We start from the raw sequence: 16,634 nt of genomic DNA on the forward strand, positions 1-16,634 counted from the left end.
TTACGGAACTAGAACAAAAATCTTAAAATTTGTATGGAGACACAAAAGACACAGAATAGCCAAAGCAGTTTTGAGGGAAAAAAACAGAGCTGGAGGAATCAGACTCCCTGACTTCAGACTATACTACAAAGCTACAGTAATCAAGACAATAAGGTACTGGCACAAAACCAGAAATATAGATCAATGGAACAAGATAGAAAGCACAGAGATAATCCCACGCACCTATGGTCAACTAATCTATGACAAAGGAGGCAAGGATACACAATGGAGAAAAGACAGTCTCTTCAATAAGTGTTGCTGGGAAAACTGGACAGCTACATGTAAAAGAATGAAATTAGAACACTCCCTAACACTAAACACAAAAATAAACTCAAAATGGATTAAAGACCTAAATGTAAGACCGGACACTATAAAACTCTTAGAGGAAAATCTAGGAAGAACACTTTTTGAGACAAATCACAGCAAGACCTTTTTTGATCCACCTCCTAGAGTAATGGAAATAAAAACAAAAATAAACAAATGGACCTAATGAAACTTAAAAGCTTTTGCACAGCAAAGGAAACCAAAAACAAGACGAAAAGACAACCCTCAGATTGGGAGAAAAAAACAACCCAGTCCAAAAATGGGCAGAAGACCTAAATAGACATTTCTCCAAAGAAGACACACAGATGGCCAAGAAGCACATGAAAAGCTGCTCAACATCCCTAATTATTAGAGAAATGCAAATCAAAACTACAATGAGGCATCACCTCACACCAGTTAGAATGGGCATCATGAGAAAATCTACAAACAAAAAATGCTGGAGAGGGTGTGGAGAAAAGGGAACCGTCTTGCTTGTTGGTGGGAATGTAAATTGATACAGCCACTATGGAGAACAGTATGGAGGTTCCTTAAAAAACTAACAATAGAATTACCATATGATCCAGCAATCCCACTACTGGGCATATACCCAGAGAAAACCATAATTCAAAAAGACACATGCACCCCAATGTTCATTGCAGCACTATTTACAATAGCCAGGTCATGGAAGCAACCTAAATGCCCATCGACAGACGAATGGATAAAGCTGATGTGGTACGTATATACAATGGGATATTACTCAGCCATAAAAAGGAACAAAGTTGGGTCATTTGTTGAGACGTGGATGGATCTAGCGATGGTCATACAGAGTGAAGTAAGTCAGAAAGAGAAAAACAAATATCGTATATTAATGCATACATGTGGAACCTAGAAAAATGGTACAGATGAACCGGTTTGCAGGGCAGAAATAGAGACACAGATGTAGAGAACAAATGTATGGACACCAAGGGGGGAAAGCAGTGTGGGGGTGGTGGTGGTGGTGTGATGAATTGGGCAATTTGGGTTGACATGTGTACACTGATGTGGATAAAATTGATGACTAATAAGGACCTGCTGTATAAAAAAATAAATAAAGTAAAATTCAAAAAAAAACGGAATAGGATCATTAAAAAAATTGTGATGTATAATATAAAGCTTTATCATATCAAATGCTTTCTAGAAAGGTTATTCTAGTTTACCATTCTACCAATATTATACGAAATTGCCTCTTTTCCTCACATTCTTGCCAAAGCATCATCAATTTAATGAATGAAAAATAGTACCTTGTTGATATTTTAATTTACATTTCACTGGTTATCAAGAAGTTTTTTCAAAAATGTGAGTACACTCCATTTTATATATTAGAAACAGCATCTTTATTGTAATTATAAAACTTGGTTTGAGCATAAGTTAAAAAAATGAGTAGTTTCAATTTCAAGGAATTTAAACCACTAGATTAGTTCCAACTAAACATATCATGACACCTCAAGGAACTTTATAATGAATAACACCTACTTTACCAGGGAGAGATTGATAGTGAAGAGGAAAATAAATGATCTCAGGAATTGATTTAATAAGTCAAACAACAGAGCATCCCTCAGAGGTATGGAAAACAAAGATTATATTTCAAGGAACAGGGAGGGGGTTTAGTAACATTAACTTAACATGTCTCATTTTTATTATTTTACATGAACTTTAATATAGTCTCACAAACTGATTGCTTCAAGAAATAAAAACGAAACACCAAGCAAAGAAAAAATTCTTGAAAGGTAATACAAATAACTTTGGGATCAAACTCATTTCTTATAAAATGGGAACCTTAGGGGAAAACATCCATATCTATAATTTTATGTAACAGATTAAGGTACAAAATTTGCATCTGCATAAGGTTTTATCTCACTGTGGTCCATGCCAAAGAGGCACCTGACAGGGAAAAATTTGATGTTATATATACTGTGTCTCCTAGAATAAAATTTTAGTCCATATTTATCATCAGGATAGAAGGCTTAATTAAGCTTTGGTATTTGTCCAGATTGCTATATCCCAATTTTGGATTCAGGACCTGCAAAACAAGTTGCCTCGTTGTTATTAAAATATGGAATAAAACAAGTGTTATTTGGAGACAGTATATTCTGTTCAACACAAAGATGGCAAATACTGTGGAGGATACAGAAAGTAAATGCAGAGCAGGGACACTCCTAAACTTTTTCTCCTCCTAACAAGGAAAAATATATACCCGTCTAGGAGTGTCTTTGGTAAGTAAGGATAACAGACAAAAGTGGGAAAGAAAAAACCAACCCCATAGGTCTTTACCCAAAATTCAAATGAAGCCAGCCTTCTCTGGAGTCTCCAAAAATTGTTTGGCTGCTATAAGCATTTGCAAAAGTATGTTGAAAGTATATTTCAAATGAGTCTCAGTAGAATTAGCATTGAAGAGCTCACACCCTCCAGAAAGACTCCTCTGACCACGGTCTTTCCCACCCGTTGCCAGGTGAGAGGGGACTTGCTTATGTCTCCAAATCACTGAAGTTAAAATGCATGCATCTAACAGCCATTCACCTGACTGCACCCACCACTGAGACGCTATGAATGCTATTGGGATAATTTCTCACGCTTGCCATTGGATTTAAGTAACTAGCATAGCTCCTGACATGCAGCAAGCCCACAATCACCATCTGTTGGATTAAACTAAATTCAGAGCTACAGGAACATGTTCAATTTGAAATCTAGGCAGACTATTGTAAATATTTTAACAATGGCATTCAAGATAGGTTTCTATGACAGCCATTTTCTTTCTCCACAACAAGGAAGCATGGAGCTTTCCTTAAATTTAGCTAAATAAAGGGCTATAATTACTCTTTAGCCTCTACATATCTTACCTGAGCAATAACCGGATAGCCACAGACTTCATCTCCAGCCTTGGTCATAGACACTGCCAGCACCAGGTCTGGGTTACTCACCAGGTGAAAGGTCCTTGGGAAAACAGGATTAGGCCCATTACAAAGCAGCATGACCAACTTAGAGCTCCCTCTGTGCCCCTTATCTGTGTGTTGCCTCTTATCTCCATACATACTCTGTGCTAATGGATGTGAAATCCTTTGGGCATTTCTCCCAACCATAAGCACAATGTTGAGGTTCCTCAGTGCAGAGTGCTGGAAGAACACTGAAGGAGAAAGGGGTGCTCCTGTTCTTTCTGGCTGTTGCCTGGGGTCAGTGTTTGGGAGTGAGGGTGTCCAGGGATGCTCTGTCCCAGCCACGTGCCCAGAATGCACGCGGTCCTTTAATACCCTCACTGCCCAGGCCTGGCCTGGTGATCAACTGCTTATGGCCCTCCCAACATGGACACCACGTGCTCCAGACCTTCTGCTGTACCAGCAGCCCCATACCTTTGCATCTCCACGTGCCCAGCAATAGCTGCACACCCACGTTCCAGAGGGTTACTTCCTGCTTGCCCAGCAACCACAGAACAGATCTGGCCATGCAAACCAACACACTTCCCTGCCATCCAGTGGACAGCACCCATACTTCTTCCAATGAGCTCTGAACTCCAGCCTTAGGGAAGGGACCCAATCCCAAGTTTGTCCTCAACCCCCTCAGCCCTAGAGTACCGTATAGAGGTTTTTATTTAAAAAATCTGATAGTTACTCGTTTAGCATAGCTTAATAATTCTTTATGTTAAACATCCCTTGTTTAAATGACTGCCTGTTTTCTGTCTCCAGATTGTACCCAGACACTCTCCTCACCTGTTTTGCTGTTGTGAGAGGCAATGTGGCAGAGTGATTAGGGGCATGGATTCTGGAGCCACAATGCCTGAGTTTAAATCTTGAGTATATCTCAAGACCTGCTTAACAACTCTCAGCCTCAGTTTCCTCATCTGTAAAATAGGATAATGGTGCATACCGCACAGGACTTTCAGCCTGAGCATATAATGAGCTAATGCATAAAAAATGTGTGGAATACTGTCTGGCTCATGGCACTTAGTATGAGCTACTATTATCGATTGTTGTGATTTTTTTTATAGCTTTCTCTCAAATTCTTCTTTTCTAAATGAGTATTCCCTAAAAGTCCAAGATATATATTCAATATTTTTAAGTTATCTTATATTGGAACTAAAATAATATATTAATATTGGAACTAAATTATCTATATCTATATAGATAACTATCTATATAGATATAGATATATCTATCTATAAGATAACTAAGTTATCTTATATCTAAGATATCTTATATATCTTATATCTTATATATATATAGATCTATATATAGATATATCTATATATATAAAAATAATATATTAATATTGGAACTAAATATCTATTTATATAGATAACTACTTATATCTATATAGATATATTTATATCTATATCTATATAGATATATCTATATCTATATAGATATATCTATATAGATATAGATATATCTATATCTATAAAAACAATATATTAATATTGGAACTAAATTATCTATATCTATATAGATAACTATCTATATAGATATAGATATATCTATATATATAGATATATCTATAAGATAACTAAGTTATCTTATATTGGAACTAAAATAATATAATAATATTGGAACTAAAATAATAATTTTTGACTGAAAATAAAAGAAAGCAAAGTACAGAGCTAAAACCCTCAAGTTCTTTCCCGTACATCACTTAAAAGCAAGAATAGACCAAACATTCAAGGATATTGTCTGCATAGAAAAAGCCAGTTCTTTATGTCTGTCAACATAGTTACATTACAGACCAGCAGTGGCATTCCTGCTGTGGAAAATATAACTAGTCCTGAATATAAAATTTAATGATGTGGGAGTGGAGGAAAGAGGAGAAAGCGGGGGTGGGGGAGATCTGTGATAAGAGTAACGTATTTTTCCTTTCAAGACAAAAAATTCTAGATATCTAATTTAAATCTCTGAACATGAAACAAAATATCCTCATTGTAAAGCATTTACAAAATACTAGAAAATATAGTAAAAATTAAAACAGAATTTGAAACATCGTTTATATTCCTAAGACAATCACTATTAATCTTACAATGTGTTTCTTCCTTCTGGTGTTAGTTAACGAAGTGTCAGTTTAAATCCAAAGTGGGTATTCAATTTTATCAAATACCTTTTTAGCATTTATCAAGTCTGTGCACAGCACGAGAGCTGGTATTCAATATTGTTCATCTCCGTAGCCTCAGCATGTGGCATAGTTTGAATCTTGCATTTTTACTGGCACTCAGTAGTAGTCAGATGAATGAATCATTGTATATTTCCTGCAACAACTTACTGAGGTGCCTAGATTAGTTGCCTAGCTTTCTCTGTTTTTGCTGCCTAGAATAGATGTAGCAACTTCTCCCATGCTTCAGTGCCATGCTCAGCCATGATAGTGTTGACTTTTCTTTTCCTTTTTGGACTGTCAATTGTCACTTGCCCATCGCAGGAGTGCTTACATTCTGCAGGAAGCCTGAGCTTTTAGACCTCTACATAAAGCCCACTACGTGCCAAACGGCAGTGTGAGAACTGACTCTGTGTCCCAGAGATATCCCAGCACGACAGCACAGCCTCTTCTACTAACCCACAGTGCGAGTGCATACAAGTCACTTCATCTTCTTGAGCCTCAGTTTACCTAGCTTTAGAATCAGGTGACTAAGACTAGAAAAATTTCAAAATCTCTTTCAGCTCTGAATTCCACGACACTGTATTTTCCCTTTTATAATTTTGAAACTTGTTGAAGGGGATTTTTTTCCCTGGGCATTTTTTTCATATTTCCCTTTTGAGACCAAATGATTAATTCAGATTGTGCCAGGGTTGAAAATAGGAGAAAGATACCAGTTTATCTCAAAAGTTGACCTGGACCATCTTTCTGTGTGGCTAGAAACCAAGTAAGTGTGTCTTTGGTAAGCTCCTACTGCCCGCCAGTGCCCCCTTGCTCTTATACTACTTTCTTATACTACACTCCTAGACCATGTGCTCTCCCAGCTAGGCCTTGTTCTCATAGTCAAACTTTCCCTTACGAGGTTTTGCTTATAATTGCTTAAGATATCAGATTTTCTAGTTATTCTCTATTTTAAATAGAAGGCCAAAATGAAAAAGTAATTCAAGACCCAAAGGACTGAATGAAAGGACTAATGGTAGAAAATTCTAGGCACAGTGATAGCACTTGGCACCTCCCGTCATGCTGGCAGTGAGCTACTGGGCTTCTGCTCTATTGACACAAATTCTGATTGGGAAGTTGCCTCAATAAATGCTAATTTACTGCCTGGGAAAAATATGGAAGATCAAAAGACTATGTTTCACATAAATGGAATTTTCTACAGGTTTCTGCTACGTAGTGTAACCCAAGGTTCTCCAGGCCTCACCAGCTTATCAGAACAAATGGGTTTCAACACCCAATTACACGAAAAAGAAAAATGTCAAGGGAAAATGTAGAAGAAAGCTCAGAATTACTGTCACTATACAGACATTTCTGCCATGGGACATAAGTTCCTTTGAATAATGTCCACATATAATCATCAAGACTTCTGCAAAACCTCTCCTGCCCAAGTGTCTGTGGGAGTCCCTAAACGGTGACCCATGTGTTCGGGAGCGAACCCTGTCCCACTGCCCCTCCCCCTCACGGCTCCACCTCTTCTCTCTGGACCCTACAGTTTCCAGCCAGCGATCAGTCAATACCACCATCTCCCTCCAACTGTCCCTCTCTTCTACGGCTTGACATGGGAAGGCCTCAATACGACAACATTGCAGAGCGTTCTGGAAAGTGGAAGGAAATCGGAAGAGACCATCCTCTTTGGTGTTACATGTGGTTAGATTTTCCAAAGCAGTAAGGGAGTGCCTAGAGTTTTAGGCGAGCTTCTCTTTGTTTTTACTTAAACAGCCTTCCTGTCCTCCTGATTTCCCCACAGCACTTAGGGTGAAAACCAAAAGCAGTACAGACACTGAGCGGGACTCAGAACTTGCTCTCTCTTCTGATGACCAAATGTTCCTGAGTTAAACTTATCAAGTGTGGCTGTCTAGTGCCTGGGGTCACTCCTCTCATTCCCCATGCGTGTCCACCCTATAGCCCTTCAGCCATACACGAATTCCAACTTAGGCTCAAGCGGGACCTCTACTATAATACAGAAAGCCAAGGCAGTAAGATGTAGCTCTAAATTCCAGAAATGTAGAGATGGGGTAGCACTAGCTTCGTGGGCAGGAATTTTTATGTTTTGTTCTTTGGTAAAGCACCGGCACCTAAACCACTGCCCTTGATAATCTTCTGCAGCTAAATGAATGAATTCTGGTTCCACAAAGCAAACCATTCGCAGGGCCAAAAGCCGGCTTCTTAGCTCCCCTGTCGCAAAGTCAGCTTAGCTAGGATAAATGGGGCAAAAGAACACATTCACCAGGTCTGTCTACAGGTTGGCTTTTCAGCTGTCTCTGAAACAAGGCTGCATGTGTTCTTTGCTGGCAGCTCGGAATCTCAGACAGTGAGCAGAGGAAGGCTAGCTCCTTTCCTGTCCATGCTGGGCCCTCTGCTGCCGCCTGCTGAAGATTATACAGTCTCTCTCAAAGCAGCGATCCCCTAAGCCTTTTGCATCACACATCTTCACAGCTCTTACCCAGAAAAAGAAAAAAAAAAGTATTACACAGATACACAAACACATTTTCTGTAGTATTTCAAGAGACTGAAGAGGGCCCTGGAGCCCCACCATATAACACTAATGGTAGACTTTGAAGCAAACCATCTAAAAACCAAGGAGTTGTCATCTCTCTTGTTAAAGAAATTTCAAGCATGCACAAAACCAGAGAGAAATGTATAAGAAACCGCCACAGACACAACAGTTATCAACATTCTGCCATGCCTGTTTCATCCCCTCCCCCTGTCCCCATTAAAAAAAATTTTGCTTTGCTAGAATATTTTAAAACAAAGCTGAGATCTCTCTTAATTTTATCTGTAAATACTACAATATACATCCAAGTGATCAGGACTTTTTTTAAACATAGCCATTAAACCATTATGACACCCAACAAAATTAACAAGACTTCCTTCATATCATCTGGTACCCAGACTATTTTAAATTTCTTCTGATTGTCTCAGAATTAATCTTTTTGACAGTGGTGGGCTTCAAGCTAGATCCAAACAAGGGCCAGCCATTGCACTGGGTTGATTCATCTGATTAGGGTAAGAATTCAATTCGATTTCACTGTGTGAGTGGAAGCCACATCAGTTGGTTATATGATGGAAGTAGGGGAGAGAGGGAAGGCATGCATGTGGGGCGGCGCAGAAGACTGTGTTAATGAAAAGTACTGCAAATTTTTTTAAATGGGACTTTTTAGAATTCTTACTTGATTTTATGATGTTTTCAAATCACACAAATAAGTTAGATGAGAGTCTAGCTCTCTCTTGACCTCAATGGCCCATTAAAACTATGAACCTGGGGCTTCCCTGGTGGCGCAGTGGTTGAGGATCTGCCTGCTAATGCAGGGGACACGGGTTCGAGCCCTGGTCTGGGAGGATCCCACATGCTGCGGAGCACCTAGGCCCGTGAGCCACTACTGAGCCTGTGCGTCTGGAGCCTGTGCTCCGCAACAAGAGAGGCCGCGATAGTGAGAGGCCCGTGCACCGCGATGAAGAGTAGCCCCCGCTTGCCACAACTAGAGAAAGCCCTCGCACAGAAACGAAGACCCAACACAGAAATAATTAATTAATTAATTAATAAACTCTTACCCCCAACATCTTCTTTAAAAAAAAAACAAACAAAAAAAACAACTATGAACCTAGTAGGCTAGAGTTCACGTTTCTTACCTGAAGCTATAGTGGATGAGTTGTGTGTAGACTACTGAGCACTTACGTTTGACTTCACAATCTTTCTCTTCCTTGAGTAGGTTAAAAATATTATTGGCCACATTAAATAGAAAATCCAAAGTCCTCAAATATACCCCTGCCTGGTCTGTGGGGACCATGCTGGATCTCTTAGGCTCCTATTCACCCTTTGATATATTGAGGCCCAAATATAATGGGTTTACCTGCTGTCTTCCTTGTACCTCCAGTGTTGATGACTATCATCTGCTTTTTTCTCCACCAAAACAACCTCCATGCCTGAACGCAGGCTGGGGCCTTGCACCCCCAAGACTAGCTGAGGAGAAGCATAGCTTATAATTTGTCCATCTCTGTATTCAAACTGCTGGTGGCACACCTTCTGCAGTTTACTCTGTTTTGGAGAATGGCTGAGATAAAGAAAATCCCATTAGTGGCAGAAAAATGTCCTGTGCACTGATGTGCTGGAGATAGCAAGTTCTGTGGGCAAGAGACCCGCCATGAACCAAATTCACTTATAATGTGGAAGCACTATCATCAGGACAGCAGCGATGTTACTTGCTTTGCACTGTCAAGCTGATGTAAAAAGTAGAATTCTGAGTTTATTTTATATTAGAAATAAATATTTATCCAAGAGAACATGAGAAATTCATCAGCAAAGAAAAAATCCACTTGAGATAATTTAAAGGGAAAAAGAGGTAGGAGTAGGAACAGGGCAATGAATCAGAACAGAGAGAAATAAAGGAGTTCTGTTCAAATCATGATCATTTCTATCCTCTATCTACAGAATCCCTGGCAAACAGAATCCCATTCTCCAAGTTTTTGAATCTTCCCTAACAACTCATAAAATATCATAAACCAAAATAATGATACACTAATAAGTTAATTCAAAGGAATCTCATACTTAAATATCTCTTAAGGCATTAAGCAGACTTATTAAACCTTATTAAAAATCACAATGCATTGGCAATTAATTTGTAAATGTCTATTAAGTCTCTACTATGTGCATGGACTAATGCTAAGTGTTGAAGTGCTAAAACTGTTTAATTCATGTAAACTGCTATAACATTAAGTAAATGTATAAAGATTATGGAATAATACCAAGTACTATAGATTCCTGTCATTTCATTGGACACTGACCAAAGAAAAAATAAAGTTAAAAAGGAAGAAATTGCATTTTACCAATTTCTTAAAGACATCAAGGCATTTTACATGCTTATTCATAAGTTCATTTACACATTCATTCAACTAATATACAGGCTCTGTCCTAAGTTCTCAGGAGGCAAAGACGGATGAGCTTACCTTTTAATAGAAAAGACACCAGTGAACGAGAAATTACATTACACAGCTAAAGTGAGAAGGTACTTGCCACCAGTACTTGTAAATACTTCAGTCAAAAACACAAGAAACACAAAAATGTGTGTGTTGATGTAAAGAGCAACTAACAGTAATGTAAATCTTCAGTAATATTTTTGCCCTAAAGTGAGTGAATCTAAGACCAGGTAGAAATCTCTAACAGGAATCCCTTGCAACTTTTTACCTGTATTTCTTCTCTGGTTCCACATTTTCAAAGGGCTCTTCTTCCATTTTCTTTGGAAGACTGTCATCTTCATCAAAGTTATGAGAAGTTTCCTGCCAGGCATACCTGAGAAGTGTGTGACAAGCCTTCATTCGGAGATGGGCTCTTGCATGTGAATCTCTATCAAGGTTCAGAAGGAAACAGAAGTCTAAGAAATCTGATTTATACTCACAGAATTTTCTCTGAGGTGTAGTCTGATAATATCCTGAATGATGCTGGTGGATCTGGAAGTCATATTTCCATAATGGTGCCTAACACTGCAAATTCACATCCTACTAATACACAATTTAGATTTTTTAATATAAAGCTGCAAATGAATCCTCAATCACATAATAAGCAGCATTCATCTTTGTTATATTTACTCAGGAAGAAAATGGGGTCGTGTATTATATTTCAAAACTAAGATTAACACTACTCAGTAGTTTTGGAAATTCATAACAAACGTGTAATGAGACTCTTGCCTACTCCATAAATGTGTCATAATTCTGTCTGGAACACACAGCCTAGATTACTAGGTTTCATAAAATTTACTCATTAGACAATGTTAAGGAATCTTAATAACTTTTCCTCTCAATAGAAAAATCTAGAGAGACTCAAATAGCACCAGCACAAACATGCCAGGTTTTGATAGAGAATAATACACAAAAACACTTAGAGTAAACAGGCATAGTTTGAATAACTGAGTCAGCCTTGTGGCCTCTTATTAAGATGAAATCGTGAATGGAAACATAACCACCATGCAGATCTGAATATATCAAATCCCCAGGCACTGTTTAGGGTACACTTGCTTCCGTGGGATCATGACACAACTGAGGACTGCTCTGCTGAAGGCAGGGTAAATATACAGGCAAGCATACTTCAGCACTCTAAATGTGCATATGTGTAAATAAAGTTCTCTGGGGTAGGCTGTGGTCACCAAGGTGCTTGCGGTAATTTGATGTAACTGCAAGCAATATCGAATTACCCAAATCTCCAGGGACAATTCCTGCGTTAGCAGAGCAGACCATACACTTTTCAAATGTAACGAAAGTATTACATGTGGATATGAAATTGGTGGGTAACAACAGCCTTATTCAGAGCTGCAGCACAAGCAGCTTCTGAAGACAAAAAGCTCATTAACAGTTAAAGAAACAACAGTGCCATCTTGTGTTGAAAATAAAAAGCACAGCTTTCCTACCAACTCAATTTCTTTGAGGGAAACAGACAAAAAAAAAAGTCATTCTTAGACATAACAAGATTCTTCCTCCAAATCCAGATGGGATTTTCTAACTTGGGATATCCATATACTCCTCGGCTCCCAAGCAAATGAAGGACAGTCAAGTTAGTTTTAGAACAGCCATTTAAAAATACATCTTGCTTTATTGATTCATGTCCATTCATTCATTCATATAACTAGTCATTATTTAATCATTCATTCCTTTAACTAATATTTCTTAAACATCTACTATATTGTAGGCACAGAGTTCTAAGTATTGGGGATAATAGTGGTGAACAAAACAGTTAAGTTCTCAGGATTCACGGAGCTTACATTCTAGTGGGAAGAAGAGAGACAGTAGATAAGTAAATGAATAAACAAACAATGGATATCACAAGTGGAATAAAACAGGAAATTGTGATGGAAACTGGGTGAGGTGGGGTAGGGTCTACTTTACCAATGGAGTTATAGAAGGATAGAGGTATTCTGAATTATTATTTCAACATTAAAATGGGCCGCTTTGTGAAATAGTGATCTCCCTGTTCCTAGGAGTATTCAAGAAGAGGCTGGATCAAACGAGCTTGCCTAGAATGTGCAGGAGATTCCTGCATTATGTTTTTTTTTAATTGAGGTATAATTGACATATAACACTATATTAGCTTTCGGTATATAGCATAATGATTTGATATTTGTATATATTGCAAAATGATCCCCACAATATATCTGGTTAACATCTATCCCTGCAGATAGTTCCAAAAATTGTTTTCTTGTAATGAAGACTTTTAAGATCTGCTCTCTTAGCAACTTTCAAATATGAAGTGCAGTATTATTAAGTCACCATGCTCCTGCATTATGTTTTGAGTGGACTCAAAGACTTTTAGCTCAAAGATTTCAGGCCTTGATGAAATCTATGAATCAGAACAAGAATCTTTGCTCTCAAAGATGCTCTTTCTTTTTTTTTTTTACTTTCTATTTATTTTTTTCCAAGTGCAGTATAATAACTCAGAGGCTAGATACATTCTTTAGAAGAAGAACAAAAGGGAATGTTAGAAAAGTTTGTGGCCAATTCTCTAACAATTGAGGAAGATACAATATAGGTCAAATCACTCTTTCTGAAAAAGGCTTTCTGGTGCCTTTGTTAGTGTCAGGATGTAGGACCAGATGAACTACCCATCAAAATGAGGAAGTTTGATTCTTAACATAAAAGTTAATATTCTTGTAATTAAGGATAGAAACAGTTGTTTAAAACAGCTTGTATACCAATGATTAATGAAAATTAATTTGTATACAAATTAATTTTCAGTTATTGCAATAGTAACTGACTTGCTATTTTTGGTTTTATAATTTGGAAACTAATTCAATGATTCCTTCATTTATTCTGTAAATGATGACAAAAGTCAGTTATCCTGGTCTTCACACAACACGTGTGATAGAGTTTTTGCCCTCAAGGAATTCCCAAATTGGTGGTGGTTGGTGGAGTAGAGGGGAGGGAACTGATAAGTACATTGCTAGTACAGTCATTGTCATGATTGATTTCAATGATAAAGAATCCTTCCACAGACCTAGGACGGGGCAAGTCAGCTGGAGAGAAATGAATATGTGGTGAGAGGCCTGCAGCAGTGCCTCAGTGGAGTAGGCCGCAGCCCAGAGACAGCTTGTAGCTGCCAAGCTGGAGCTTGGAGTTCATGTGGCACAAAGAAAAAGTGTGGAGTGGAGGTGGGCATGGGGGTACAAATAAGGGTTAATGACAGGCCTGGACCAGGGTCAGGAGGGCTTGGGATTCCAGACTAAACATTGTCTTCTGTCTGCAATAGGTAGCCATTGAAGAACTGTATAAAAAGGATTGTGTTTTAGAAAGATTGTCTATAGATGAAACTTCAAGGTGAATTGGCAGGAGGAGATTATGGAGATAGAAACCAATCAGAAAGCTATTTCAGCAATCCAGGATGATAACTTATATTAACATGCATTCAACTTGAACCTACATTAAGGAAGAAGCATAATTGTTCCTGAAGTCCATGTTTATGGAAACAAAAACATGATGAATTCCTTAAATAAATGTCTCCAGTTCTAAGATTCCAGTCTTTTAAAAACAGCAACATCATATCAAAATTACTGAAAGTAGATCATTGTGCTTGTTGAACACTGAAGCTCCAGCTCTATCCTTTTGCCAGGAAACTAATTAAATACTAGCTCTTCAACTTCTATTAGTTTCACAAACTTGGCGTGGGTTCCCTGCATGGGCTCTGTGGTGTTACTGAGCTAATGAGCTGAGTTCAAATAGGAACCAGGTAACTTTTCTGGCCACACTGATTACTTACAGAATTTCACTGGAAGCATTTCCCGATGTTAAAGCATTTTTTTGCACTTGCTTTTCCTCTGGTTCTATAATTTGCTTCTCTTCTCCAAAAATTGGTTTCCGCACAACAAGCTTGGCTCCCAACACAATGTCACTTTGGACTTCTAAAACAAGAGCTGAGGAGAAATGCACAAATTGCATGGACATATTAGTTATGACCTCAGAGCACTAGGATTTTGAAAACACGTGTTCAAATAAAAATGCAGAAAATTTCCAGCTATTTGGTCTAAGAGAATACATTCTAAGTATAATTGATAGTTGCTCTTTAAACTAATAAATTGGATTTCACTTAATTTAATTTTTGTAAATTCCTCTCAAGACATTCTCAGTCAAAAGTGCTAAAAAATAGGTCTTTCCAAAAATAAGTTAGTTATAAATTCTAACTATTCAAATGGGTTCCATTATTTAGATGTATGCCTCTAGGTCATTCTCTGGCATCCAAACTCCTCAATGCAAGTTCCCAATGCCTTAAAAGACACATGCAAAGCTTAATGTACAGTGTTCAAGATATGCAATAAGATAATGTTTTAAATTATATTAATGATTTTTTTCTTCTATATATAGAACCTTTGTCCTGGTCCTGGGGTAGCCTTAAGGGAAGGTGGTAGACCATGAGGAATGAGAATTGTTACAAAAGGAAAGCAAAAGTACAAATACAGTTTTGACATTCAGGCACAAGACAATGGCCATGTAAGTCAGATGACACTGTCATGATTTAGGGTCTTTTCCAAAAGCCTTTAGCTCCCATTTAGCTTATCTCAGTGTTGACCTGGAGGAAACCTACCATTTCTGGGCCTGAGGGGATCTGTGGCAGAACACAAAGGAAGGCAGAAAACCAGCACTGGGTGTCATGATTCTGCCTACAGGCTTTGCTGCAGGAATCTTAGCTAGACAAGGAAACACCGAGGACATTGCCTATGGTTCAGGACGCGGTGATGAGTTACCTCTTGAGCTGTCCTCACCACTCCGGACGCGGTGATGAGTTACCCCTTGAGCTGTCCTCACCACGCCAATCTGTGGCATAGCCACATGAACCTGGGTCTGGTTTCCGGGAAGTGCAGCCATGACCCAGGATTTACTAAGAGCCACGCAGGGGAGCTTTCCAGAAGTGGTTGCCAAGCAGGGGTCAAGAGGTTCTGTAGCAAGGATTTGTAGAGATGGCTACCCAACCACAGCCAGGCTGCAGAGGGCCAGAGGGAGCAGAGGGGAGGCTGAGGCAGGCAGGAAGTACCACGCACCCAAAGCATTATCTGGGCCAAAAGAATGGAACATTGTCACCCAGCCATGGACTTCAGCCAGCAGGGCTCAGAAAGCAAGAGGATCTGCACCCCGAGTTCTTTCCTTCCATCCTAGAGAAGAACCAAAGTGAGAGTCTGGAAACTGAGAAACCTGAAAACCTTCCCGAAAGGGACTATTTAAATTAATGGATGGGACAAGTTTAAACCTGACTGTACATTTAAAGTTTTCCTTGATGGGGGTAGCTGGGGCTCACAAAGAAGGCCCAATTTATTAAAGACAAAATAAAGAAAGTATGTTTTCTCTGCACATCCGAAGTACAGTGTGAATTAAAATATGCAACTCTGTTAAACATGAAAATTAGTCTAAAGCTAAACAGCAAGATGCAGGGGTGAAATACGACCTGTTTAAACAAAGTTGGATTTTTTTTAAAAAAAGCAATATCATCAAGTTTTTTTTTTTGGCTGTACATATATAAAGTAAATAATTCCAATGCTTACCCTCTATCTTACGTGTACTGCAGAAAGTTTGAATTTTAGAAATATCTGATGCTAAGTTCCTCAGGAAGATCTGCTTCTTCTGCTGAGCAATGGACAGATCAGGATTGATCCAGTGTTCTCCACATGAAACATACACCTACCAAAGAAATGAGTCTCTAATCCCAGATATAACTGCTCACAGCAGCATTGTTATAGCCCAAAGTGGAAACAATCAAAACACCCTACAACAGGTGAATACAACAGGTGAATACAACAGGTGAATACAACAGGTGAATGGTTAAACAAACTGGTACCATACTCAGTGATAAAAGGCACAAACTATTGATAAAAGCAACAAGTTTGATGGATCTACAGGGTTTTGTACTGAAAAAACACTTCTCCATACTATCTTTGCAACTTCCTATGAATCTTTAATTATTTCAAAATAAAAAGTTGTAGAAAAAATAATTTTTTAAAGAAAGGAAAGAAGGAAGGAAAGAAGGAAGGGAGGGATGGGGGGAAGGTAAGTGGGTATAAATCAGGGGTTTAAATGTGAAATAGCTAGTGGGAAGCAGCTGCATCACACGGGGAGATCAGCTTGGTGCTTTGTGACCAGCTAGAGGGGTGGGATAGGGAGGGTGGGAGGGAGATGCAAGA

At 38.6% G+C, this 16,634-nt stretch overlaps 1 protein-coding gene across 1 annotated transcript in view; it reads right to left on the reverse strand.

Moving 5' to 3' along the window:
• The window catches only part of DCDC1 (doublecortin domain containing 1), a gene marked incomplete at both ends in the record, with an annotated part of 430,017 nt that overhangs the window by 41,664 nt on the left and 371,719 nt on the right, over window positions 1-16,634 (reverse strand). The window contains 5 exons of the mRNA XM_082844001.1: window positions 3,219-3,312; window positions 9,339-9,539; window positions 10,670-10,828; window positions 14,225-14,378; window positions 15,999-16,134. Coding sequence (XP_082700127.1) covers window positions 3,219-3,312; window positions 9,339-9,539; window positions 10,670-10,828; window positions 14,225-14,378; window positions 15,999-16,134 — 744 coding nt within the window. The remainder of the gene's footprint in view (window positions 1-3,218; window positions 3,313-9,338; window positions 9,540-10,669; window positions 10,829-14,224; window positions 14,379-15,998; window positions 16,135-16,634) is intronic.

Source organism: Leucopleurus acutus, assembly GCF_964270905.1.
Source record: "Leucopleurus acutus genome assembly, chromosome: 8".
Classification (NCBI taxonomy): domain Eukaryota; kingdom Metazoa; phylum Chordata; class Mammalia; order Artiodactyla; family Delphinidae; genus Leucopleurus; species Leucopleurus acutus.